We start from the raw sequence: 27,740 nt of genomic DNA, 5'->3' as shown, positions 1-27,740 counted from the left end.
ATGGAATTTCAAATGGGAAAGTGTGGGGGTGGGGAGAGAGGGAATTACCATGGGATATATTTTACAATCATGGAAAATGTTAATAAAAATTAAAAATGGCTGGTCTGGGTGGATGGAAAGAAGGTAATGCATCAATGAACAATAGAGAAAGATACAAAGTTCTCTGTCCTTAGCACACATGTGCAGCATATACTCTGGGTGTATTTGCACACACATACATATGTCAAACATAATAAGCCCCACATTCTCCATTCTTCACACACATGAACACACATAGAATATAATAATATGATCTAAATTCAAGTAAGCATTAGCTTCTTCATACAATAATTTTAACTGCAAGTAAGGTCATTTTAACAGTGGTATACTGCCTATCATTAAGACAATCTAACAACAGGGCTGGAGATGGCTGAGTAGTTAAGGTAATATTTCTGCTGTTGATATCCACCTGGGCTCTTCATTTCATGAGTGGCCACTGAGTAGCCAAGTTGGTGATGCCATTGGTTCTGAAAAGATGAAAAATGTATCATCAGTAAGCACAAAGATAGGGGACCATGGGAGTACTAATGGTACCCCTAAAGTCCAAACAATGGAGGCTATGGAAGGGGAAGATACATGCTTTATACAATATTCATATAATATAAACTGTTGCATTTTTTTTTACTTCAAGTTTATATGAAAATAAAGGAAAACCCAGGGTCTCAGGAATATGGCTTAATGGGCAAGAGCACTTGCCACACAAGTATCTAAACCTGGAGGCCCTGAGTTGAATTCGTTAGCAGCCATGTATAAAGCCTGTGTGCCTTTAACTCCATTCCTTTGGGGTGAGAAGACAGGAAAATCACTGGGACTCACTGACCAGCCCATCTGTTCAAAAGCCTACAGCTTCAGGTTCAGTGAAAGACCCTGTCTCAAGGTAATTATGCTGAAAACAGTAGAGGAGGATGTTTTCCTGTGGTCTCCTGACACAGGATTCATGCATCTGCATGATAATACACACACACACACACACACACACACACACACACACACACATGCATACACACACACACACACACACACACACACACTATATACATACCACACATACTCCAAACACCCATTTTTACTGTGCTGGAATTGAGATGGGGCATTGGCTAGACTTTGCCTTGTGTAGCTGTTTGCTGATTCCTGCACTAGATTTTAAAAAGAAATTTCAGAGAGATATATTACATGCAGCTAACCCTCAAGGAATGCATACTGAAATGAGGACTCATGAAAGAGATATTTAAAAGGTAGGAAGAGGAGATTCTGATTGTATACCATTGATGATGGGAACTGTAATGAGATTTTAATGGGAGTCAGAAAGAAAGGGTTGTGATAGGTGTTGCAGTCAGTTTCGCATTGGTGGTAGAAATCATCCAACCAAGAGCAGCTTGTCGGAAAAAAAAAAAAAAAAAAAAAAAAAAGGTTTATTCCCTCAAGGGGAAGCTCCATAATGGCAGAGGAAATGATGGCATGAGCAGAGAGTGGACATCACCCCCTGGCAAACATCAGGTGGATAATAGCAACAGGAGAGTATGCCAAACACTGGTTTGGGAAACTGGTAATAACACCCAGAAGCCCGCCCCCAACAATACACTCCCTCCAGGAGGCGTTTATTCCAAGATGTCCATCAGGTGGAAACCTAGCATTAAGAGCATCTAAGTTTATGAGGAACACCTGAATCAAATCACCACATTCCACCCCTAGCCCCCATAAACTGATAACCATACATGATATAAAAATGCAATACATTCATCCAACTTTAAAATTCCCCATATTTTTTATTACCCCCAATGATGTTCATACATCCCCATAATCCAAAGTCTTTTTAACTGAGCCGTAATGACTTCATCCAGGGCAGACAGCATCTCATGGTCTCAGCATCTGCTCCAGTTCTCCACTACAATCCACGGTTCTTCCTCCGGGCCCCACGGGGTCTCCATGCAGGCATCCAACAATCCTGATTCACACTGCGCGTGGCTCTTTCCAGAACACAAAACCATGTTGCACACTCAATGGCCTTCTCTTTCCCGCATTTCTTATACTCCACAATACCAGGTAGGGTGCCAATTTGTTAACCTGGGGGTAATAAAGCAGATTTTGAAGAACAGGACATTTCTTGAGCACTCTAGCCCCTTCAAATGCGTCTACATTCTTCCTGTTGCTCCAATGCAGGTCAGTTGGCCTAGTCTGAAAGGCTGTAATTTCTCAATTGCAGCTGAATGGGCAGCAGCTCACCCAAAGATTTTTCTTTCTGTGCCCTATCCCTCTGCTCTCACCAGTTCATTTCTACCCAAAGCAACCCTGCACAACTTCTCAGAACATGGGCATAACAGCAAACTTTTCACACAACCTGCCTCTAGCCCAGTCCAGGCAAAACTCTTCCTCACCCTCATAAGCCGAGTTTCACAGCCCATAATTCTTATTGCATTCAGATCTTTCAACTCTGACCAGAATAGTCCATCAAGCTGTACTTACAGCACTTCTAGGCATTTCTTAGGCCAAGGTTTCAAATCCTTCCACATTCCTCTTGAAAATCAGCTCCAAAAGACCAAAGCCACACAGTCAGGTGTCTAGCAACAAACACACTCCTTGGTACCACTTTACTGTTGCAGTCAGGTTCGCATTGCTGGTAGAAATCACCCAACCAAGAGCAGTTTGGGGGAAATAAAAGGTTTATATTGGATTACAGGGTCAAGGGGAAGCTCCAAATTGGCAGGGGGAAATGATGGCAAGAAATCACCCCCTGGCCAACATAAGGTGGACAATAGTAACAGGACAGTGTGTCAAGCACTGGCAAGGGGAAACTGGCTATAACACCCATAAGCCCATCCCCAACAGTACACTCCCTCCTGGAGGCATTAATTCCCAAATCTCCATCAGCTAGGAATCCAGCCTTCTGAACACCTAAGTTTATGGGGGACACCTGAATCAAACCACCACAATATGTAGTCACTTTGAAAGATCAGAAACAAAATAGAATATAATTGAGAAAAAGAAATGAATTCAATTAATATAGTACCACTGAGTATGAATGTCATTTAATGATAGGGTAATTTTCAGAAAATAGATGGATTAGGATATGAAGTTATTCCTATCAGTATAGTCAGAGAAATGTTCCTCCAAAGAAGTGTCATTCACAGTTCAAAGGTTAGTACACCAGACCTGTGTCTCCACTAGCAGCAAGACCTGGCACTCATTGTTAGTGTCCCCTTTAAATGAGATAAACATTAAGATTAAATAAAAAATAAAAAACATGGAGACAGATTGCCCTACTTGAATTAGGACCTTCAGCTCTGATTTAGAAAGAGGTTTTCCTTAAAAGTGTGATTATATGGAAATTTTGTAGTGTGAAAGGCTAATTTGCTACTGAAAACTGGCTTAAAAACACAAAACAATAGAAGGATCTTTAAGTGGCAAAAAAAAAATTCTGGTAATCTTTGTTTTCTTCTGACAGTGTAATCTCCATCCAAGCATGAGTCTCACTGTGGAGAGAAGGCAGATTTCACTTGTATTCTCCCTAGGTGGTCAGTATTTTTTTTTCTCCTTTTTCCTAACACACCCTGGCTGTTTTGCTTTCCTGGTCACTTCCTTTTGCTGCCCTCCTTTCAAATTTTGGAGGTTATTTCTTCTTGGACTCTGGTACTAAGGGAAAAATTATATAAATTATTGTTCTACGCACCATAGAGTAGACATTCACTGTGTCTCACCACAGGTTAATGTACTGTGCAGGCGCTTGTGGGACGGCTTGCCGCCGAACCCTGCTCCCTGGATTGACAGACAGACAGTGTGATTCTTCCTCAGTTTCAACTCTCTGGTTTTGCTAATCAGGTGATCACATGTGCCATTATATCCTGCTATTTACTCTAAAACCTAACTCCCAACATTGATGTTACTTCTGACAACCAGGAACCAAATGCAGTAGGATTTATTTGTTAAGTGAGAAGAATTATGTTCATGAGCTACAGAAATTATCCACTTTGCCACTCCTCTAAAAATAACCACTATGACTTTCCATTTTAATCATGTCAACTTTCACACATGTTTTTCTTTCATAGAGGTCTAGATTAACCTATCACTGAGAGATAAGATAATCTTTTTAGAAAAAAATGTCTCTACAATCAATTTATCTACTTGAATGATGTGATGGAGGCTGCTGGGTCCTGTAGGATTAATTAATTAATTCATTAGTCATCTTGTGGAAAGAGCTTATGGGAGGTAGTCCTCCCTTGTCCTCTCTTCTGTTCTTCTCATGAGGACACTTGAATCGCTCTTTAGGATGATGACATTTTATTTAAGGTACTATATTGGGACAGAGAAAATGGCCTCTGACCTGTATTTACCTTGACCCTGGAATTCTTAGGGTCTATCAGCTATGAGAAATAAATTTATGATCTTTCAGGGTTATGACACAACCCTTAAGTTCCTGAGTCATTGTAACGACAGGGTGAATCTTTACGCAGTGTTATAAACATACCTTCAGAGGTTTCAAGTATAATTGACATTTCACACAACAGTTGTAGCATTTTTTTTCCTTTACATATTCAAGGTTTTACAATTATGAATGAAGACTATATCATTAATCCAGAGATTCTCCAGGACATTTTAGCCTGCCACTATTGAGAATTAAATGGCTATCATCTAACTGTCAAATTTATATGTTGATGTGCATTTACCTTCCAAATTAACCTAAGCATTCACTTCTCTGAATTTCATAAGGTAGCAAAATACAAGACTAGAAACTGATATAGATATATTTTAGGAGCATCACATAGAGAAAGATAGCACTGAGAATGGTTTCATGTTATTTTATTTTTCTTTATTTTTTGTAACATAAACTAAAATACATAAAACTCACAAGTTTATAAATAAGATTTTATGAAAATTAAAAAGTACTTGTGTTCTTCATGAAATACAGCTAAAACAATGACAATCTAAGCATTAGACAAGGAAAGAAAATATGCAAATTTTGAGATCCCTAATCTAATGAAAAACTTATGTACAGATCTCCTGGAGGACACTGAAATCCTGTTCAAATGGTGAATCATAAAAACAAAATCAGAGGACAGTTATGCATATGGGCTACTACTCAGGCAATAAAAGAAACTGACTACTACTAATGAACACAGGAAAATGGAAGAATACTTAATCTTTTATCTAAAATGAACAAAGCCAGATGCCAAGTATTGTGTGATTCCATTTTTTTTTTGAAACTCTCAAGTTTTTTTTTTTTAAAGCAAAACAATTAGGAAGGGAAAGAAACCAGTGGATGCTATGGACTGAAAACAATGGAGTTTAGGTGGCTATATCACCTGCACGTTAGTAGGTTAAATTTAAAAGCTTTTAGTACTTAATAGTTTCAGTGAGTCTTAAATTGAACTACTGCTCATGTGGAGGCACGGAATCAAGGTCATTTGCAAAGTGACCTTGCATGCAAGCACGTCAACTGTCTGTAGGCTGCAGTGCCAGCTGGAGGCTGAGCTAGGGAGGTTCTGCTCCCCCTTCGCCTTCGCCGGCTGACTGCTACAGGTTTCAGTTCACTGCGGTGTTTGGACTGACGAGCTTCGTCCTTGGCACAGTGATCAGAGGGACACCTGTCCCAGTTTTCTACCAAATGTTCTTCTCCAAAAAGTCAATCCCATTTTTTGGCAGCTGGGGGTTCCTCAGATAGCATGTGAGGATACGAGAGACCGCAATGCACAAGCTACTCTCTGTATATGACCCAGTATCCAAAGTAGCATCCTACCATCTTTGTCACTGTCCGATTCCCTAGAATAGAGTCACTTAATGCAACTCACACTCAAAGGGGGTTGGGAGATTACCAAAGGCCAGATCAACTATTTATTGACGGGAAGCATTGGAACATTCCTTTGTGCACCACAGATAATCACATTTCTTGCACATTTGAAGCACTCTTCACCCAAAGTCCCTAGATATTTACCTCATTGTGTTATTAGTTCAGAGCCCATCATTTCATCATGTTAGTCTGGGATCATTTAAGATTGTGTCTTCTCAACCACAAAGAAGGTGGCGAGATTTGGGGTGGTGGAATTTATCTGGACTAGTAGTTTTACACAGCTGTGTCTGTTTTTATGCAACTGAATATTACAAGGCATAGATTTTACTGCAGTGTATACTTTCATCAATTAAAAAAATAACTTTAAAATGATTGAAAACAAACTCCAATATTATATTATCTCGGCCAAATGAATGGAATCATTGAATAATTATTCACATCATATATTCATACAAATCTACAGTTTGGCTCTGAAATCAGCATAATTATATCTAATTATGTCATTGCGAAGCTATAATAACATGCCATATGCAGATATAGAGTCTATAATTTTCTTCTAGGAAAAGGAAAACATTGTATTGGACAGAATTCATAATTATGTTAAACCTTTCTATGGAAAGAAGTTTTTACTGAATAATATTATTTTCTCTCCTTAATATTTAGCTTTCACTCCTTAGAATAAACAAATCCCCATTCAAATCTGAGGGAAGATAAACATATAAACACATTATTAAATTTTCTCATTTGATTAATGGAAGAACTGTAGCAATGACTTTCTATAAAATGAATTTTAATAAAGAAGCTGGAAAGTAAGTTACTTTCAATAAGCTGAATATAGACTGAAACTAAAAACAAAAACAAAACCCAGTTTTCTTGCTTGTTTTCCACATTTCTGAGCTGTGACAAGGTTGAGCCAGTGGGGTACTGTGACTGTAGGTGTTTGCACAGCTGCAGTTCCTTGAAGCAGAGCTGGTGTTACACACGGTTTGAGATAGGAAGTGAATGCTCTCAAAATAACCAGAGAGACAGGTCTTTAACCTCCACTTGGTTCCTTCTCTGAGCTTCTGTGGAGGTTACAAGGAAGTCGCTTCATCATATGTTATCACTCCCCAGTGCAGTCTTATAAGATCAAATACAGAAATGTTCAAAAATTAGACAATATTTTTATTTTAATGAAGGTTTATTAGTGACACATTCTGAAATGTTCAGCAGTGAGTTAATTTTAAGTTAAAAAAAAAGTTTAGATTACTTGGTAAACAGTTTAAAAACTTTAGGGAGTCATCAAACTTTATTACCCCTTAAACCACTTCCTTACAACATCTGAAGATATAGAACTCCACAAGATTTCGTGGATTTTCTTTGTGGAGCTATGCATTCTAATAAATAACCCAGAGACTGGGTGCTAAAGTAATTCACATGTTATGCTTAGGTAGGTTTAGATGTCCTCATGAATAATTATTCCTCATTTGTTTAGGAATAATAATTTCTTTCATTGCTTCTCTACAAATATAGTGTGCCACTCACACTTTTTTCACACTCAAATTCAACTCATGATATAGATAATAATGATATTGAAACTTTATTTTAAGTTTTTTTTAAATTTTATTTATATTTATTTGAAAGAGAAAAAAAAAAAAAACAGAGAAAGACAGAGGCACACAGACAGACCAAGAAAATGGGTGTGCCAAGGCCTCCTGTCTCTGTAAGCCACCTCCAGATGCATGCACTATCTTGCGCATTTGGTTTACATGGGTCCTAGGGAATTGAACCTGGGAACTTTGGCTTGTCCGGCAAACACCCTAACCACTAAACTTTCCTTCCAGCCTGATATTGAACTTTTGATGATACTGTCTCCAACAACCCAGGACAAGGTATGCACTACTCCTGTTTTATTCAGTGCTAGGGATAAAACCCAAGTCCTTGTGCATGCTAAGCTAGCACTGTACCAGCTACGCTGTATCCAAGCCCAAGATAGCAGTTAATTATAATAGTTTCAACACTTGAAAAATATATGATTTAAGCCAGGTGTAGTGGCACATACCTTTAATCCCAGCACTTGGGGGGCAGAGGTAGGAGGATTGCTATCAATTCAAGGCTACCCTGAGACTATGTAGTGAATTCCAGGTCATCCTGGGATAGAGACACTACCTTGAAAACCCAATACACACACACACACACACACACACACACACATACATATATATGATTTAATAGAAATGACATGTAATAAGATAATTTATAATCCTGTTTATGCTTTCATTCTTCGTGTTTCTTATATATTATGAGTTATAATTTGCTTACCATGACATTTCTGCTCTTCACATTTTTGTTTGGAAACTCCATGCATCGATTTTATAGATAGCTTTTGTATACAAAGCCATTTATTAACAACATTATCCATAGGTTTAAAAGTCTATCAATGCATTAATTACATATTTTATGTAACATATATTTATGCATAATTTTCATTCCAAATTTCAAACAAGTAAGTCTTCCTGGTGCCATGTGTTTTCATTATTAGCAAATGGTCACTGCAAAGACCAATAACCAAATGGCTTTTATTGTAGGTTCATAGCCCTTTTCCAATGCATCTAAGCCTGAACAATTGGCTTTAATCTAAACTGGCAAGGATTCAAAAACTCATCTCATGGATAAGTTATCTTTCTTCAGATTGTAGCAATGATGAAGCATGTTAGCTTAACTAGGAACATATAACATGTGTTTAACTAAATCTGTAAAATTCAGGATTATGACCTGAATCTGATAGGAAATGATAAGTATTGACATAAGGAAAAAGATGGGACAAAATAAGAACTTGGTCATCCTTTTCCCATTGCTTTAAAGGGGTCTCTAGAGAGTAATATTTGTTGTAGAAAACCCATTCTTACTTTTTTGGGTGACTCAGAGGGTCTGTGAGGACAAATTTTACAATGCTTGATGAATATAAACAACCCTTTACATCTTTTTTTTTTTTTTAATGAGGACAACTACCAATTACTAAATGGTATAGTATCTTGATAAACTACTGAAAGAACCATATGGAACAATTACATAATGTATTTCCAAAAATAAAATCCTAAATCATAGGATAAATATTAGCATGCTTAGACAATTTTAAGAATTCTAACAAAGCCATTAGAAAATAATATGATATTTAATTTCAAAATTCATATCATGATTTCTCTTATCAGAACTCTTTAATTAGAAATATGTTATACTGAAACATCATCACAGTCTGTTTACTACATTGTTATAGAATTACTAGTTAGCTTGTATGATGTATCATAGTGTAAATGTTAGCAAAGTACAAAACTTGAAAGTCTGAATTTTTCTGGTGGCATTTCATGATGTCTCACACAGTGTGCATATATATTGACTGTGTTTCAACTTTTTATTTATTTACAATTTGTGTACTGTCTGTTTCCAAAAATGAGTTGAGGCACCTTGTTTTAATTATAACTATATTGTCCAGCTTTTTCAGAACTATTCCAGATTTTTTATCCTTTCTCAAAAAAATCACTGAAAATCGAAATGTCTTTGTTCTTCTTCTCATGGTTCATTCCAAATTATGTGTTTTGCAGAGGTTAATATTATGTGGGCTGCACACCAAACACACCACAGTTCTGAAGACTATAACTTATCCACAGCACTGAGGCAATCTGCCTTGCAGATATATACTTCCTGGGTAAGTTGTATGAAATTGAATAAACATGATACTGTAATTTCAACTGCTTCTGTTTCCTCCTTGTAAACTACTAGAAGGTGTGTATTAAATACTTCTTTCTCCTGTAAACATCCAGATGTTAAAATGTCTCTATCCTTTCTGTGAGACGAGACACACATGAATCAAGTAGTTATTTGCTATAGTATTCTTTTACTTGGTCTACATTCTCATTTTAAGGTGTATGACTCTATGAAAAACTAAGATTTTATATATTTTCAACCAGGAGGGGATCCATGTAGACAATACATCTCATATTCAAAACAGTTTTTATTTTTGTAAGTGCAATAAAATTTAAGTGAAGCGAATTCCTTTTAATTTTTTTAGTTAGTAAAATAAAGTAATTGTATATCAGGTGCATATGAGATGTTTTGATAGATGTATATTATGGAATGATGAAATGACAGTAATTAGGATGTCTATTACAACAAAGACTTATCTTTCCTTGGTTGTTAAGAACACTAAAACTTATCTCACAGCTGTTTCTCAAACATGTAATATTACTATTTTATCATGTATGATTACAAGTTACAGTCATCTTTCAGTGCAACAGAACAGACATTTGTCCTTCTAACTGTAACTGTTGTAGTTGACAAAACTCTCCCTTTCTCCTATAAACCCTTCTTGTTCCAACTAATGACAACTATTCTTCTCTGCTTTTTTTTTTTTTAAATATTTATTTATTTATTTATTTGAGAGCGACAGACACAGAGAGAAAGACAGATAGAGGGAGAGAGAGAGAATGGGCGCGCCAGGGCTTCCAGCCTCTGCAAACGAACTCCAGATGCGTGCGCCCCCTTGTGCATCTGGCTAATGTGGGACCTGGGGAACAGAGCCTCGAACCGGGGTCCTTAGGCTTCACAGGCAAGCGCTTAACCGCTAAGCCATCTCTCCAGCCCTTCTCTGCTTTTTTGATGAAATCAATTTTTTGAGTCTCAACATACATGTGAAATCACACATATTTATCTCTTTGTGCCTGGGACATTTTACTTCCATTGAGGCCCATCCACAATGTCACAAATTAAGTCCCTGTTGTTTAAGGATGAAAATCCATGGTGTGCAGACATCACATTGTTAAGGATGGATGGATGCTTATATTGCTTCTAAGTCTACATTATAAATCCTACAATAAACATGGGGATTCAGGTAGCAATTTAACATATGCATTTCTGGTCTTTTAAATAAATAGCCTGTGGTAACATTGCTGAGTTGTACGGCAATTATATTTTAAGTATTTCCAAAGAAGCACAATATTGTTTTCTAAAATGACTACATTAAAATATCATAATAACCAACAGTTTATAATTTTTTTTCTTTACTACATCTTCATAAACACTTGTATGTGTCATGAACAATAATAGACCTTTTATCTAGATATGGTGTCTCATGTCATTAATCTACCTCAAAAAAAGCTAAATAAATAAAGTATTTTAAGATATATTTTTTACTTATTTATTTGAGAGAGAAAAATAGGCAGAGAGAGAATGGGTATGTCAGTGCCTCCAGCCACTGCAAACAAACTCCAAATGTGTGCCCTTGTACATCTGGATTACGTGGGTCCTGGAGAATTGAACCAGGATCCTTTGGCTTTTCAGGCAAAAACCTTAACCACTAAGCTATCTCTCTAGTCCTAAATAAAACATTTTATCAAATGTGAGGTGATTTCATAATTTGAGTAATGCAATTTAAACTTAAATTTCTCCAATTTTTAAGATATTGAACATTTTTAAAATTATCTTTGTCTATTTTTAATTATTCTTTGGAGATATGTCTATGAAGATACTTATCCAACTTGAATAGGGTTATTGTTTTCTTGTTATTGATTATAACTCTTTAAATATCTGAGATATTACCTATTGGAGTACTTTGAATGTATGGTCCACATAGACACAGGTGTTTTATTTAGCTTGTAACTTGGATCTCCAGCTGCCTGACTGGAGGAGGTATCACTGGAAATGAATTCTGAGAGATGTTTTGGTATGGATCTTTTTTCTAGCCTAGAGGTATGATGATCAGTCTGAGCACTGCAAAGTCCCTATTGTTTGCTGCCTACTGGGTGCTTTGTTGCTTTTAGTGTTGTCTGGCTGGTGATGATTTCTCTCTGCTTGGATGTATGGCGGCAGCTTCTTCTTCTACTGATGGGACTTCTCCCAGGATCTGTGAGCTTGAAATAAACCCCTTCCTTCTATAAAAGTATGTCTGGTTTGGATGTTCATACCGGCATCATGAAGCTGACTACAAGAGAAGCTTGGTACCAAGAGTAGTGTGATGTTGCTGCACAATGAATCTGGCATGGATTTTGTTCTTTTGAAACTTTTGTGCTAATACAGATGTATGAACCTGGAACTTTTGACACAGAAGGCTCACAGTGTGCTAAGCCAAAATTTATGTGGCTGTTTCGGCAAGAGTTTGAAAATGCTAAATCAAGAGAGAATTGTATTTGAAGGGTTTGCTTATGACCTTTCAAAGGGGAGAGAGAGACAGGAGAGAACTTTGTTGACATAAAGGTTGGCTATGATTCTCCGGCTGAAGTCCTAAGAACTGGAGTGAGGTTGAAATAATAATAATAATGATAATAACAATAACAATAGTGATAATAATAATAATAATAATATACTGTTGTGCTTGGCCAAAGATATCAGACTGAAAGGTAGTAGATTTATTGTTGGAAAAATTCAAGCAAATTTGAAATTACTGGCATAGAGACAGTTGTTAGGTTACTGAAGCTGCTATTGTTTAAGATGGCAAACTACTAGATTGAAACAATGGAACTATCCCAGGGTAATTCTAGACAGGAAAGACTGAATGGCAGAAGTGCAAACTCTTCTGAAAGAAAGATACCTGCTCTTCAAGGTCCACAAATTAACAATAATGGCTCTATACTTACCTACCTGGTATTGGTTTTAGATGTTTGAAAAATGTATGGAAGTGGGTCATGATGTGACATCGTTCCATGAGCCACTGTGGAGATGTGGTATATGGAGCAGGGAGTGATGCCCCTGACAAAGAGGCCAGTGAAGCCACTTGAAGATGGAAGGTAGTTAGCAATGGAAACCCAGTGATCGTTTGGGAATACTAGAACTGTGCAAGGGCTACCATGGAATGCTCTTGGATCAGGATGGAAGTTTTCCTTGGATACTCAGCCCAGCTGAGGAATGGAAATTGGAAGTGCAGAGACTGTTGTCAGTGGTTATGGATACAATGATTAAACTGCAGAGGTTTGGTGTTTACCTAATGTTTGTGGGTTTTTCACTGGACTAGTCACTCCTTGTTAAGCCTTATGAAAATGTTTAGTCTGTGTCATCATATATTGATATTATATATAGGATTTTACAGGACTCACAATAAAGAGCCAGTCTTTAATCTCAGATGAGACTTAAGACTTTGGGACTATCTTAAAGTTTGTAAAAACATATGGCAGCCTCTGATGTTGAACTGAATACAGTTTGCAATGTGAGATGCCCATGAGTCTGCTGTGTCCCAGGGGCAAAATGTGGTAGTTTTAATGTGTATCCCTCATAGACCAGGTATTTGATTTTGTACAGCAAAATTTTATTTGGATACAATCTCATTGTTTTAATCTTATTCTTACCTATAACTTGGAAATGGTATCCAAAAAATTTTTGTCAGGCCAATGACATGAAGCATTTCCTCTGTGATTTTTCTACTGATTTTATAGTCTCAGTTCTTATTTTTAAGGCTTTATCTCATTTTGAGTTTAGTCTTCTAAAAGGGTACATTTTAATTTTATATTTGACATTATATTTAAAATAACATAAGAATAAAATGAAAGAAATCCCATTTGCAATATTATCAAAAATAAACTACTTTGGAGATAAATTTAGTGAAGGAAGTAAGAACTTTAAAACATCTGGGAAGGAAAATTAGGATGATGCAGATAATGGAAACATACTAAATATTTATGGATTATAAGAGTTAGATTTGGTAGATTTGTTTAGACTTTTCATATTCTTCAAAAATCAGTTTCAGTGTCAATACAAATCCCAATGGCTTTTTATTAGAAAAACCATCTTAAAATTCATAGTAGCACAACATACATTAAATAGCCAAAGCCATCCAATCAAGAAACAACAAAACTAGGAGCACCGAAGCAGTGAATAGTGACCAGAAAAAGCACAGAACTAGACCTCTATCTGCATGTACAGGTAAAGTGAATTTCAGCAAAGACACTGGAAGAACACACATCTTAGAAAAGGGTATCCTCTTTGCTTTATTAATTATATTTTCTTTTATTTGCCCTCCCTTTCCCCTTCCTTTTCTTTCAATACTTCTTAAAACATTTGTAACAATTTTATTAGGGCATATTCTATTATGCATTCAGTGTTTGGGATGTGGTTTAATGTGTCTGCAAAGTTTTATATATACCAAGTGTGGTCCTTAAGGTAGCAGAATTGGGGATTGTGTGGTACCCCTAAGAGGTGAAGCCTAGTAGGAAGTCAATTGGGGTTGTGTCCACAGAGGGACTGTGGGATCTCAGTTGCTTCCTCTGGCTTTCTGCATGAAATAATTATTCAATACCACACCCTCATGCCATTTAAATTTACTGTGAGGATACAGCCAAAGGAAGCCCTCACCACAGCCAGAAACACAGCTTGGACTTTATCATCCAAAACCACAAGCCTAATGAAACCCTGTTCCTTACAGCTGTTTTCCTCATGTATACTTTGACTTGTAATTGTGACAAATTCACAGGCATCAATATTCATCTGAGCAGCAGAATGGGGGGGGGCACATCTTTAATTCTACAGAGTCAATAATACAACATTACAGATTAGTGAAAATCCAGGTAAAATGCAGGTGCACACCTCTCTCTTTGCGGAAGGTATTTCCTTTAAGCATCATTTTCACTTTACTATGGACCCATAACATGTAATGAATAAGAAAACGAACTTGGAGAATGTACCAGCAGTTGCTAGTCTTGTTTGGAGATAGCGGTGGTGGGAGTGACACCATGGCACATGGAAAGTAGAGGGTGGAAGTCAGCCTGGTGTCTTAGCCTCAGCACACCGAGCTCCTTAGGTGAGAGGAGGTAACCAGCGGTCCGCAGTAGGCCTTTCAAACATTAACCTCAAAGGGAAGACTGATTGTGTCTCTTCATTTTCTTTTTGGCATTTCTAAGATTCTCTTCATCAACACTGCTACTTATGGCCCTATAATTTGGCAGTTACTATAGTAACCATGTATCTTAGAAAGATAATAAATGGGTCATGTCTTTGAAAAGAAAATTGATGTGTGAAATGAAGAGCAAAATTAAGCTCAGAGAGTGTTTCTTCCATATTATCATGAAAATTAGGGTGGCAGACTTGTCATGTAAAATAATGAATTCAATTTTCTAGAGTTTCCAACCATACTGTTGGTATTTTTAAGATAATTTGAGCTTAGCATTCCTGTCTTAAGAGAGCTGAAATTTAAGTAGAATGCAATTTAAAGTGAGTGCCATTTTATTTGCAGTATATTGCAGTATCTGGTTTTGCATACCACATAATCTTGGATAGCATTTTTTGATATTATGTCTTAATTTAAGGAATAAAATGTGTTTAGATCCATGTATATTATATAATATATCATTGTGCTATAATTAATGCTTCATATTTTCTAACTTTATACATAAAGCACCTGAATACTGTGATTTCATATTCAACACACAGTTGTAGAGGTGCTCAAAAAATAAAAATAAAGCTGGGTATGGTGGGACACCGTTAGAATGTCAGCACTTGGAGGTTGAGGCAGAAGGAATGCAAATGAATTTGAGGTCAGCTTGAGATATGCAGCATCAGTTCAGCCACAGATATATAGAAAGACTATGTCTCAAAATTAAATAAATAAACACTTAAATATAAATTAAACATTAAGATGACTGAGTTCATAGATAGGCACAGGATCAAACCAGAAACAATTCTCCAAGGTTACAATTTGGAACAATTTAACAACAAAACATTAAATAAATTAAGCAATTATAATTCCAAATATGTAACAAACATTTTAGTAAACTGGCACATACTGATATATAGATAAATTGTTCATTAATCAAGAATTTCAAATACTATATGCAAAATACCATTTGATTCTGGAAACAGGGATTAAGCAGATATCTCAGCCCCCACAAACACATTTTGAGTGACGGGTGAGTTTGAAGAAGAGACAACTTCATCATGAAGAAATCAGGCAAATAAGATCTTAGATCAAAATAAACTTCTGCTGTGTTGTTATATTAATACCCTGCATTCTAGGTGAGATATAAAGGGAATGGCCCTTTACTACTGCTGACTTCATCTCCAAACCCATAATCCCAATCTAGCCATGAGAAAAGATATGTGCCAAACTCACACTAAGGGGTATTTAACAAAATACTTAATCAGAACTCCTCCAAACTAGAGTAATCACAAAATGAAAGGACACCTCAGAAATTGTCCCAGAAGCAGATACAATATATGCAAAGATTCGATGAATGTCACATCCTGCCTGGAATCTCCAACTAGGAATGGATACCAGGAAAACAACAACAGCAACAACACAGTAACAAAATGTGAAATTTAAAGCATGAAGCTTAGTTAACTCTAGAGTTCCAACCTGGGTTTCTTAGATGTGGCAAACAACATAGTGACGATAGGAACAATAGAACAGACAGGGTTCAGGATATCTAGCAAAATATGATAAAAGAATGGCTTATCAACAAGGGAAAATACTTGTTTGTAAATGTATTTTCATTATCTGAGACACAATAGGTTATATATCTACTCTAGGGGGGGAAAAAAAACACAAGAACTTATCAACAATAGGCTTTGATTCCTGAGCCCCTAGGTCGTCAGAAAGATCAATGTGTCTGCCCATAATGTTTTTGATCATCATTATTCTGAAGAAAATTTATACCTTTCTGTTATTCATCCTTGAGTCGAACAGCAGCCATAACTTTTCAAGACCACTACTGTGGTCAAGCTCAACCCCCTTACTGTTCTTCCATTATAATTGCCTGCAAAAGTATTTCCCCTTTAATACTGATTGGTTCAAGATTATTCCAGTTACCTCATTGCTTTCCGGATAGGTGCTTTCCTGACACTGCCCATATCTAGTTTTCATTGTTTTGGCAGGTTTTAATGACCCCCGCCCCCAAATGTCTTGCATTTACCTATTACACTACTTAAGTGTCACTGCATTCCATTCTAACCTATAAACTTTAAGAGAAACACGTCTAATCTACTTTCTTGCCCATCTAATATAAAGTGCCTAACAACTGCGTAGATATCCCAGTCAAGGAAGTGCTTGCTGTACAATAATAAAGACCTACGTTCAGATCCCCAGAACCAATAAAAGAAAATAATGTGTGGTCATACAGGTTTGTAATTCCAGAATTTTGGAGGCAGAGACAGGCAGATCCTCTGGGTTTTGAGTCTAGCCAGTCTCGTCTAATTGGTGAGCTCCATATCCAACAAAGGACCTGACTCAAAACTAATTAATTAATTGATTAATACAGAAATACATACACAAACATGGCAGAAGACATCTGAGAAGTATGAAATCCAGAATTGCCCTCTGGCTTCTGCCTGCATGCATACATGCCTGTGCAACTGCATGCAAGTGCACACGCATGTGTTAAATAATTAAAGGTAAAGTGTTTGCTATAGAGTCAGTACTTGATAAATACCAGGAATAAAACAGATTTCTTAGTTTCATTTTTAGCTTTGAGTTTATAGTTTGAAATTGTCAAAACAAAAATGGCAATGGGAATGTTTTGCTAAATTAACTTACAGGGCTGGAGAGATGGCTTAGTGGTTAAGGCGCTTACCTGTGAAGCCTAAGGATCCAGGTTCTTTTCCACCAGACCCATGTAAGCCAGATGCACAAGGTGCCACATGTGCATGTCTCTCTCTCTCAAATAAGTAAATAAAAGTAAAATATTTAAAGTAAGTAGAGTACAAACAATGTGAAACAGGTGTGAAATCATTTAAATGTGTCAGCTATCTAAATATTTGGTATTTAATAGAACTGCCCACATTTGTGCCTAGGGATATGCCTTATTTATTTATTTTTTCTCTATTTTTATTAACATTTTCCATGATTATAAAAATTATCCCATGGTAATACCCTCCCCCCCCCACTTTCACCTTTGAAATTCCACTCTCCATCATATCCCCTCCCCATCTCAGTCAGTCTCTCTTTTATTTTGATGTCATGATCTATTCCTCCTCTTATGATGGTCTTGTGTAGGTAGTGTCAGGCACTATGAGGTCATGGATATCCAGGCCATTTTATGTCTGGAGGGAGCACGTTGTAAGGAGTCTTATCCTTCCTTTGGCTCTTACATTCTTTCTGCCTCCTCTTCCGCATTAGACCCTGAGCCTTGGAAGGTGTGATTAAGATGTTACTCGGTACTCTAGTCACTTCTTTCCAGCGCTATGATACCTTCTGAGTCATCCCAAGGTCACTGCCATCTGAAAGGAGAAGATTCTCTACCCAAAGTGAGGGTAGCGTTTATATAAGGGTATAAATATTAAGAGAAGTGCTTACTGGGAAGTTTGATAAGCATAGTATATACATTTGTCCAGATCAGCAGATGTTACACCCCTAAGTCTCATAACTACTCCTGTTTTAAGTTTTCAGTATCAGGGATGTGTACCCCCCCCCCCCCCATGGAGAGGGCCTCCAGTCCAATTGGAGGGCAGTTGGTTTCCACCATGACAGATGTGCCACTATTGCACCTGTTGGCTCATTTGGCCTGGTTGGCCAATTATAAGGCTTTCAGTGTCCACTGTTGAGTATCTTCACTGGTGGTATCTCTTTCTCCCATTGAACTACATGTAGAATGGCTTCTTCCAGCTTTCTGTCAGCTGGTCTACATGGAGGAGGTTCTCAGCTCAGTTCCAGCATGATTTCTCAGTGGCCTTGCAGCCCAAGTATGTGGAGTCTTCAGCAATAAGGTCTTACCATCTATTCCTTGTCAGAAACCAAGGGCCTGGAAATGGCCTGTAATGTTTTAGGGGCATTAGGGAACTCCCTGGCCAACAACTCACTGGAGGTATCCCATTATTTTTTGATGCAGTATATTTTAACATATTTGCTTCATTTATGAAACTACTATTGACTGAAAATCATGACTATGTGTCATCCAAATTACTTTGTTCTATAACAGTTGCCATTAAAATTAAACTTTATATGAATTAATAAAATATATATCTAACTGACTTATTAAAAAAAAATAAAATTTAACCATTGTCAGGCAAAAGTTATAAATCAAATTAAGAAAATGTTTACTAGCCAGGCATGGTGGCACATACCTTTAATCCCAGCACTTGCGAGAGAGGGAGGATTGCCGTGAGTTTGAGGCCACCCTGAGACTACATAGTGGATTCCAGGTCAGCCTGAGCTATAGTGAGACCCTACCTCCAAGAACATATAATTCACTGAAATCATTGCAGTGTTAAGTTATAAAGTATGTAAATATGTCAGAGTTTTATATGTTCTGAATTTAATAATTGGAAAATATTCATTATATTTAGAAAATGATGAAATCTGTGTCCCTGGCCTACCTTACACAGTAATTAGCTTTGCCCCTCTGAGACCATCAAATAGTGCTGACATCTTAGGACCTTTATCTTTTACATGAAATTGAGCTCAGCCTTTTCACATGTTAATTTGAAGGTCACCTTAAATAACTACCTTGGAAATTCTTTGAAATAGAATGAGTGTGGTTAGTTTGTATGATATATTTTTTAACATATGTGACTGCAGAGGAGACACAGTGAGTATCAGAACTTTTGATGACATCATGCTACATAAGCAAAGGCTGTTTTTCCACAGGGGTTAGAGCTACATAAATACAAATGGGAACAAATGAAGGAATAAGAAACTAGCAACTTTGACGTAATGCATGAATGCGCAGAGGAAATCACTTTCTCATAACTCTTTGTCACAGAAGGAAAGCATACCTCGACCCCCAAGAAGTAAAGACACAACTTCACTGAGAACTCCCCTCAGAACTCTAAGGCTTTCTTCATCACCCTCAGCCACCAGACATGTTGCAATAAAGGAGGCGGTTTGCTGGTTTGAGTCTTTACCAATTTCACTGCCTTAAGCATAGCATGCATCAGAAAATTGGAATTAGTCTTTTGCTTACCAAATTATTTTGAAATTTGGTAAAGAAAATTGCTTACTTTTCTTTGTTTTGCTGTTTTTCTTCCAGATATGAGAACAGAAAGGTAGGTTTAGGTAACATCAACATTCTGATTATATACTAGAATCATAAGCACTTATGTAAGCATAAAATGTGCTTTGTTTGGGTTTCAGTATTTTTGAGAAATTACCATGTGCAGCCAAAAGTTGACTTGAAACTCTCCATCAACCCAAAGTATTTCAAGTGCTAGATACAAGTGTGTGCTGCACCACCAACTGGCATTAGCTATGTTTTAAGGATAGACATTGATACTGCATGCCTGTCTGTAATCCAACTATTTAGTTATTTTCCATAGACATAAGAAATGTGGAACAAGCTACTTGATTCATTAATATCTAGTGTCTCATATCTGAAGCAATTTTTTAAAAAGAAATCTAAAATAGGGCTGGAGAGATGGCTTAGTGGTTAAGATGCTTGCCTGCAAAGTCTACAGACCCTGGTTCAATTCATCAGTACTCACATAAGACAGATGCATGCACAAGGAGGCCCATGCATCTGGAGTTTGTTTGCAGTGGCTAGAGACCCTGGCATATCCATTCTCTCTCTCTCTCTCAAATAAAAAAATTAATAGTTTAATATATATATATATTATATAATATATATTATATATATATAAGTATTAATTATATATATCTAAACATATATATATATATAATGTTATAAAAACTGCAAATCCTAAAAGTATAGGTATTAGAAAAATTAAAGTAGGAGCTGGGAGATGGCGACTTGTGTAAAGCTAAGACCTGAGTTCAGATTCTGAAGTACTCATGTAAAAATGTCAGATGTGAGGCATGCACACCTCTAATCCCAGTTCTGACCAGATACAAACCAGCAAATTGGTGAGCTTTATGTTCAAGAAGAGATCCTGCCTCAAGGAACAAAAGGATGAAAATGATAAAACCTCTCAGTATGCATGTCCAGCCTCTGCATACAAGCGGGCACATGTGCTTGAACATCTACACACATGTGTACTCTCTCACACATGAACACTCCTGCATGCACATCATATAATTTTTTTTTCAAAAATGGTTAATGCTGGGCTAGAGGGATGGCTTAGCAATTAAGGCATTTGCCTGCAAAGCCAAAGGACCCAGGTTTGATTCCCCATGACTCATGTAAGTCAGATGCACAATGGGACACATGCATGTGGAGTTCATTTGCAGTGGCTGGAGGCCCTGGCTCACCCATTCTCATTCTCTCTCTCTCTCTCTCTCTCTCTCTCTCTCTCTCTCTCTCTTTCTCTCTCTATCAAATAAATAAATAATAAATTTTTTTAAATTGTTAATGCGTAATGAATCTTGGAGGTCCAGTTCTTCATTTTTAATTTATTTCTATTGCTTCCATTTCTTTGGAAATTCAGCTAAATTTTAACCATTTTGCTTAATAGATTACTCGTGGACAACTAACTCTCCTGGACCACACCTTGCTTTTTCTTAGTTTGTTATCTCCTCCCGGCTCTACCTACAACCACAACCAACGTACTGTGCTGTTTTTTTTTATTTTTTATTTTTCTGTGACTGGCATACCCAGTATGCATGCAACTGGTTATATTTTCTTTGAAACTGTCAGCACATGAAAGAAAGATGCCAGCATCCGAGGTCCACACGCCCAGCTCCATGTGTCACTCACTGGCATGTTGTTAGCTTCCAGACACGGCCTTGTCCCCAGCATGCTTATCAAGGCTGGAACATGATGAGGTTGTTCCTTCTCCTCTGTCTTGATCTTTCTAAAATTCCACTGTTTACTCAAGCTTTCTTCTCCATTGCTGCCTTCTGGATGCTTTTCAGATAGATGTGAGGTTTTTTTGTGTTGTTTTGTTTTCATTTTCTCTCACTCAACCTCATATTGATATGTCCTCAACTAAGACTTATGAAAGCTCAGGTGAACATGTTCTCTTACCTTTGAAAGAAATGTTCACTCTCTTCAGCAACTCTAATGCTTCGGTCAGTGACATGGTATTTATTTTATTTCCCTTGAACACACCTAGAAAAGCATACTAACTATAAGAATCATATCAGAATGCTCCAACCTGTCATGTATCACCACCTTCTTTTCCTTTTCCTTTTCATGTTCTAAAGTAACACATCCATTGGAGGCTCCCTGAAAAAGGATTACTCCTCCAGGCTCACACATTGTGGTGGTATCAGTATTTATGGACTCCTGTAGATCAGTACAAAGATTCCATATCTCATTTAATGACTTAGGACACTTTTTATGTCATGTTCAACAATACCAGAATACCTATAATTCCCTCTGTTTTCTCTCTGCCCATGGCATCCAGATGCCACTTTAAACTGTTGGTGACACTCATGTGCAATAATAAACACTACTCACCTTCTATCTCCTAGACTAACTCTTCTTCTTCATTCTTTCCTCACACATAGAGCTCTAGTCTCTTTCCCAGATTTAAAACCTATTATGTTTGACTTCTTCCATAGGATAATAAAATAATTTGAAGTAAACAGTGTTTACTTAAGGCTAAAGAACTTTAGTGTTAGAGTGACGTGTGTGAGGGCATGTAGAAATTGATGTGTTTTGTAAGGATGTACCTGTCACAGATTTATTTTTTTTCAGTAACTTGAATTAAGTTTAAGGATTTATGGGAAAACTATCAGTCTGATTGTTTTGAAATGATGTTAGGCAGGATTTGAAAAAACCACAGTTGGAGATAGAAAAGAAGGTAAGTGAGCTGGAATGCAGCTCAGAAATGGAACATTCACTGAGCATCTACCATACCCCTAGCTTGATCCGCAGTATTGCAGGTGGACAATCAGAAAAGAGGAGGAAGAGGGGAAGGGAGAGAAAGGGAAAGAGAATACCCAAATTTGCTAGGCTATTTTTAATAAAATAGCCTAGGAACTTACTGTACAATTAAGTTTTATTTTGTAACATTGTATTAATCACAAAATAGATTATTCGTGTGTTGATATGAGTTATTTTCTGACTCACATCAACCAATATTTTTCATTTCTTATTTAAAATGTGAATTTTTGGCCAGTCAAAGAGATACAGCACTTGGGATGCAAAGGCAGGAAGATCTATTTTCAGGCCATCTTGAGCTCTACTATGAGCCACCCCCATACCCATCTCAAAAATCAAGAGGTGGGGCTGGAGAGATGGCTTAGCGGTTAAGCGCTTGCCTGTGAAGCCTAAGGACCCCGGTTCGAGGCTCGGTTCCCCAGGTCCCACGTTAGCCAGATGCACGAGGGGGCGCATGCGTCTGGAGTTCGTTTGCAGAGGCTGGAAGCCCTGGCGCGCCCATTCTCTCTCTCTCCCTCTATCTGTCTTTCTCTCTGTGTCTGTCAATCTCAAATAAATAAATTAAAGAAAATTTTAAAAAAAAATCAAGAGGTGGTAGGTAGCAGCATTTGGAGAATAGATTTAGTGTGCATAGGGCCTTTGAAGCTATCCCTAGCAGAGTATAAAATACAATTTATAATAGGTACATTTTTCCAATTCCTATTTAACCATTATATTTTCTTATTTGTAAGATTTTAGGAAATCATCAATGTGTGTCCTGTGGGATAACTAAGGGTTTGGTTCACATTAATATGATAAAGGATATGACAAGGTCTTTCAAAGAAAATCCACTTGTTTAACTAAATTATTTTTAAAAAGCCATAAACTACCTTTTTCATCAAAGCTATTACTAATCTCAAGGCATTATTTCCTATACTTTGAAAAATTTTAATGTACCAAAAGTATTAATCTACCATGCACTATATTTTTATAAATGCTACTTATTAAGCATCTAAAGTTATTTTATACTTTTTCTTCTATCTCAAAGAGGATATTTCAAAATATCCCTTCATTTGAGCTGTTTGTCATAAGGTCAATACATGTTACAAATACATGTAAACAAATTGTAATATAATTGTTCTAAAACATAACAAAATGAAATCATACCACCATATAGTTTTGGAATGAGAAGGAAGATTAGGTTTCATTGCTTTTTCTTTTCTCTTCATGGTTACAGGAAACTGAGGGTTGGAGAGGCTTAATAACTCTGACTCTCACAAGAGAAACTGAATTGGCTAAGAAGCTTATTTCAAGAATAATAACTTTATGTTACTTGATTGCTCACTAATCTAACCCATTGATAAATAATAAAATGAATCCTTCTAGCAATAGAGTTGATATTCTATGACTTAATTCAGAAATATAAGCAAGAAGATTTATGTGTCTATATCCAAATGCAGGCAGGCTTATTAATACATTTCTTTCAAGACACATTTTGCTTACTTGAGAACAAATGCCTGGTAATAATTTAAAAAAAAATTAAACATTAACATTCAGAAGAAATAGTTTTTAATATCTAATCTTCTGTAAGTATGGATTCTATAAAATCAGAAACATAAAATAGAAGACTTTTAATTCTTACTGGGTTCTTTAGTTTTTAATTTAATGAAATGTTTCCTTCCAACATAAAACCCCATGTGGGATAAAGTCATCAGAAAAGGCAGCAAAATCTTGCATATTAGTTGATTCTAAGCAGTTCTGTGGTTTAAGCAAGTTGTTTTTCCAAGGCAGAGGCATGACAATCTACGGGAAATGCAAAGCTTTAAGGTCTGTTTCCACTGTGTTACACCTCCTACTTTAATATCGAACAAAATTAAGAGATATAGTATGTTCAATCAAGCATATAAAATACATTTTAAATGGAAAGCATTCTGGCATTTCTTCATAAGGTACTTGCTTTTATTATACTCTCATTTTATCATTGAAAATACCTAATTAATAATAATTAGGGAGAGGTCAAAGTACTAAAGCATATGCTTATATCATATTTCTCTTTAAAAAGGTAAGCATTGGTATATCTATAAGTTATTACTTTACGGTTGTGGTGATGGCTTAGTGGACAAAGAACTCCTTGCACAAGATAAAATAGCCAAGTTTATAGTCAGAATCCACAGCAGGCTTCTGTAATCCCAACTCTGATGCTGAAGCCTTGTACTCACTCATACACACACATGTGAACACATAAACACATACACATGCACACACATGAACACACACACACATACACATATATTCACACAGACACACAAACACCCATACATATCACAAATAAATACTAAATTGAAATATAATTTTAAAAAGAAACTATTTTGCTTCCTGGAAATACATCTGCTCCTCTAAGTTTAAGGACATAATACACAACATATGATGTTTTAACTGGACAATATTAAATGAAACGTAGAGACTTAGTGTTTGGAATATTATCACTGTGTGAAAAATTACTGTTGGAATGTCAAATGCCAATGAAGTACATGATGTAAATTGTACTTACTGAAAAATATGCTCAATAATGCTTTATGTTGATAACTCACATGTGTAAATTAATTTAACATTTTCTCTTAAAGATTTTCTACTCTCCCATGGCCTTCTTTATACCACCCTCAGTGTATGCTGTTCATCTTCAGTTCAATCTCCTCTACCAGTTTTGGATACACACAGAGGTAAACGTGTGTGTGTGTGTGTGTGTGTGTGTGTGTGTGTGTGTGTGTGTTTTAAAGTTTTATACCTTAACAGCCTGAAGCAATGTCCTAGAAATCTGTTTGCAACTGATTTATTGTGTAAGAAAAAATTTTGTCTGCCTTCTTTAAGGAGAAACATCTGTTCATTTTTATTCCTTTTATACTGAATATATATTGCAAAGTTTATAAGAAGCAATGAAGCCAGTTGGTCCCAATTAAATAAAACAATTTTTGAACTATTAAGTACCAAAACATTTTAATACTATATGCTATGCAATATCTTCCTATATTTCAGTTCATTAAACATTACTAACCAAGAAATATTGAAATTCATTTCAATTTAGAGATAAAAATGTATATAATATTTATATATTGAAACATATGTTTACATATCACTTGAAAACTCCTTTTAAAAAGTTGAGCATTTACTGAATTTAAGAAAATATTTTATTGCTAGTTTTGCTTTACTCATAGAGTTAAGGTTTTATTTAAAGGTGTTCAATATATTGTTCTAATTTTTCTCCAGAATAGAAATTTTTAGCTCTTCTGGGGATTTCAACTGGTCATACTTGACTGTCTGCACTTAGAACATTATGAAACTGTGTGGTTTATGAACTATTGAACTGATTTTGTTGTTAAATATCAAAAATCACAGACCCTGAAAAATTCCTGTGCATACACATGAGAACCCTTTCAAGGCCTTGGTATTTATTGGAAGCCTTTTGAAGTTACCTTAGGGAGAACGTTGATATGTATTGCAGTGGGATGAACAATATCACAAATCACAGATATATGAGATGTCACATCTTGATACAACCAAACATTACTTCATTAATCTCCAGCATTTTCTGCCACCGGCTTTCTTGAAATAAGGACACTATTACCCTGACTTTGGACATATGTGGCATTAATTGAAGAGCTGTCGTTAAATGCGATTTGTTTTATGATAGCTGACAGACATCAAACAGTCAGTACTACAACCATCTGAAAGAGTTGTTGAGGCCAGATCTGACTCTAAAGGTCAAAGAACAAATCTGTTTAAATCAAGGGAGAGACGCTTTTGGATGATTTACATGAAGGGGTTAAAGGAGAATTACATTTTTACAGCAGCTCAGCCTGAGGCCATGCCAGGTGTTGGGTTCTGGATACAGAACAATGGAGCCTAAGTAACCTCTGCATTATATGTGTCTCTCCACAAGGTCCCAGAGCATGCAGGAGAGGGGGAGGGAAAGCCAGCTGAGAGTCAATAGAAAGATCAGCTCTTCCAGGTGCCTTCATTGCTAGTTCAAATGCAGCACACTGAAGCATCTCTTTGGTGCGGCTCCTCGTACTTACTCAGACAGGTTACCAAGGGCACCTCCTGCAGCTGAAAGGCCCAGGAGGCAAGTCTGTGATTCGTGAGCTAATGGTTTGGGTATTTGGATTTTGAATTATATAGTGAATATATTTATGAGATGTTTCAGCACCATGTAATTATGTACAACATGCTATTATCTATTTACAAATAATAGAATTATTCAGGAGAGACACAATGTTGGTGGCTGGAGCTGCTGGAGAGAGGAGCAAATGGAGCAGATACCTGAAGTGAGGAGATTATTTAATGATTTTTTTTTAAAAAAAATTTTCAACATATACCTGCCCTACTTTGTCAAATAAAAGTTACTACCCAGGGCTGGGCAGATGGCGCATTGGGCAAACTGCTTGTGTTGCAAGCACGAAGATCTGAGTTCTGATTCCCAGAACCAGTTTAAAATGCCACTTGTGTTGGCATGTGTCTGTAATGCAGCACTGAGGGCAGAGATGGGGAATCTACGGCAATCCCTGGCTAGCTAGGCCAGCTGACCTCTGACCTCCACAAGTATGTGCATTTGCATGCACTCATACATGAATGAACGTACATACAACACTGCAAGAACATACACACAAAAATTAATACATAAACTAAGAAGTAAAACTAAATATTTAAAACCACATCTTTATTCTAGGAAAGTATCCACATTATGACTGTAAAAGACATGAATCATTATAAACTACTGGCCTACTGGGCATCATGGAAGTGGCTGTCTTCATGAATATTATATATGAGATGCAAACATAACAGTGTTGGCAAAAGGGTACTTTTCTGAGCAGAAGTTCTGTTCTCTCATTCCTAAATATCAGAGCTCACTGAAGGAAGATCTGGTAGTAAGCAGATAATGAGTTTTCTAAAAGTAAAAGTGCTAATTTCCCAATTTAAAAATCAGTCAGGTTTAAAAATCAGGGCGGGGGAGATAAAGTCCTGTCTTTGAAAGATTGTACACAGAGGAATAGGTCTTCAGACAAATTGAACACTTTCCTTTGTTGAACTGTGGGTGTGTTTAATGAAGAAACAATAGAGTCTTAGTCCTATTCTCTTTATGAAAAGTGCAAAACATTTGGCTTGGCTTGAAGGATATTCTGTTGCTAAAATTTTGTGCCGAAAGTTGTGTTTGTTTGTGGTTCATTGACCTAGAGTGTTTGCAAAACATACTAAATTGTGCTAGCTTCTTAATG

At 36.6% G+C, this 27,740-nt stretch overlaps 1 protein-coding gene across 1 annotated transcript in view; it reads left to right on the top strand.

The window, feature by feature from the left end:
• The window catches only part of Agmo (alkylglycerol monooxygenase), a 356,358-nt gene that overhangs the window by 111,457 nt on the left and 217,161 nt on the right, over window positions 1–27,740 (top strand). The window contains exons 4-5 of the mRNA XM_004652846.2: window positions 9,403–9,506; window positions 25,095–25,190. Of these exons, the coding sequence (XP_004652903.2) occupies window positions 9,403–9,506; window positions 25,095–25,190 (200 nt within the window). The remainder of the gene's footprint in view (window positions 1–9,402; window positions 9,507–25,094; window positions 25,191–27,740) is intronic.

This window comes from Jaculus jaculus, chromosome 16, assembly GCF_020740685.1.
Source record: "Jaculus jaculus isolate mJacJac1 chromosome 16, mJacJac1.mat.Y.cur, whole genome shotgun sequence".
NCBI lineage: Eukaryota > Metazoa > Chordata > Mammalia > Rodentia > Dipodidae > Jaculus > Jaculus jaculus.
The sequence above is the reverse complement of the archived record's forward strand: the minus strand, read 5'-3'. Positions and strand labels throughout refer to the sequence as shown.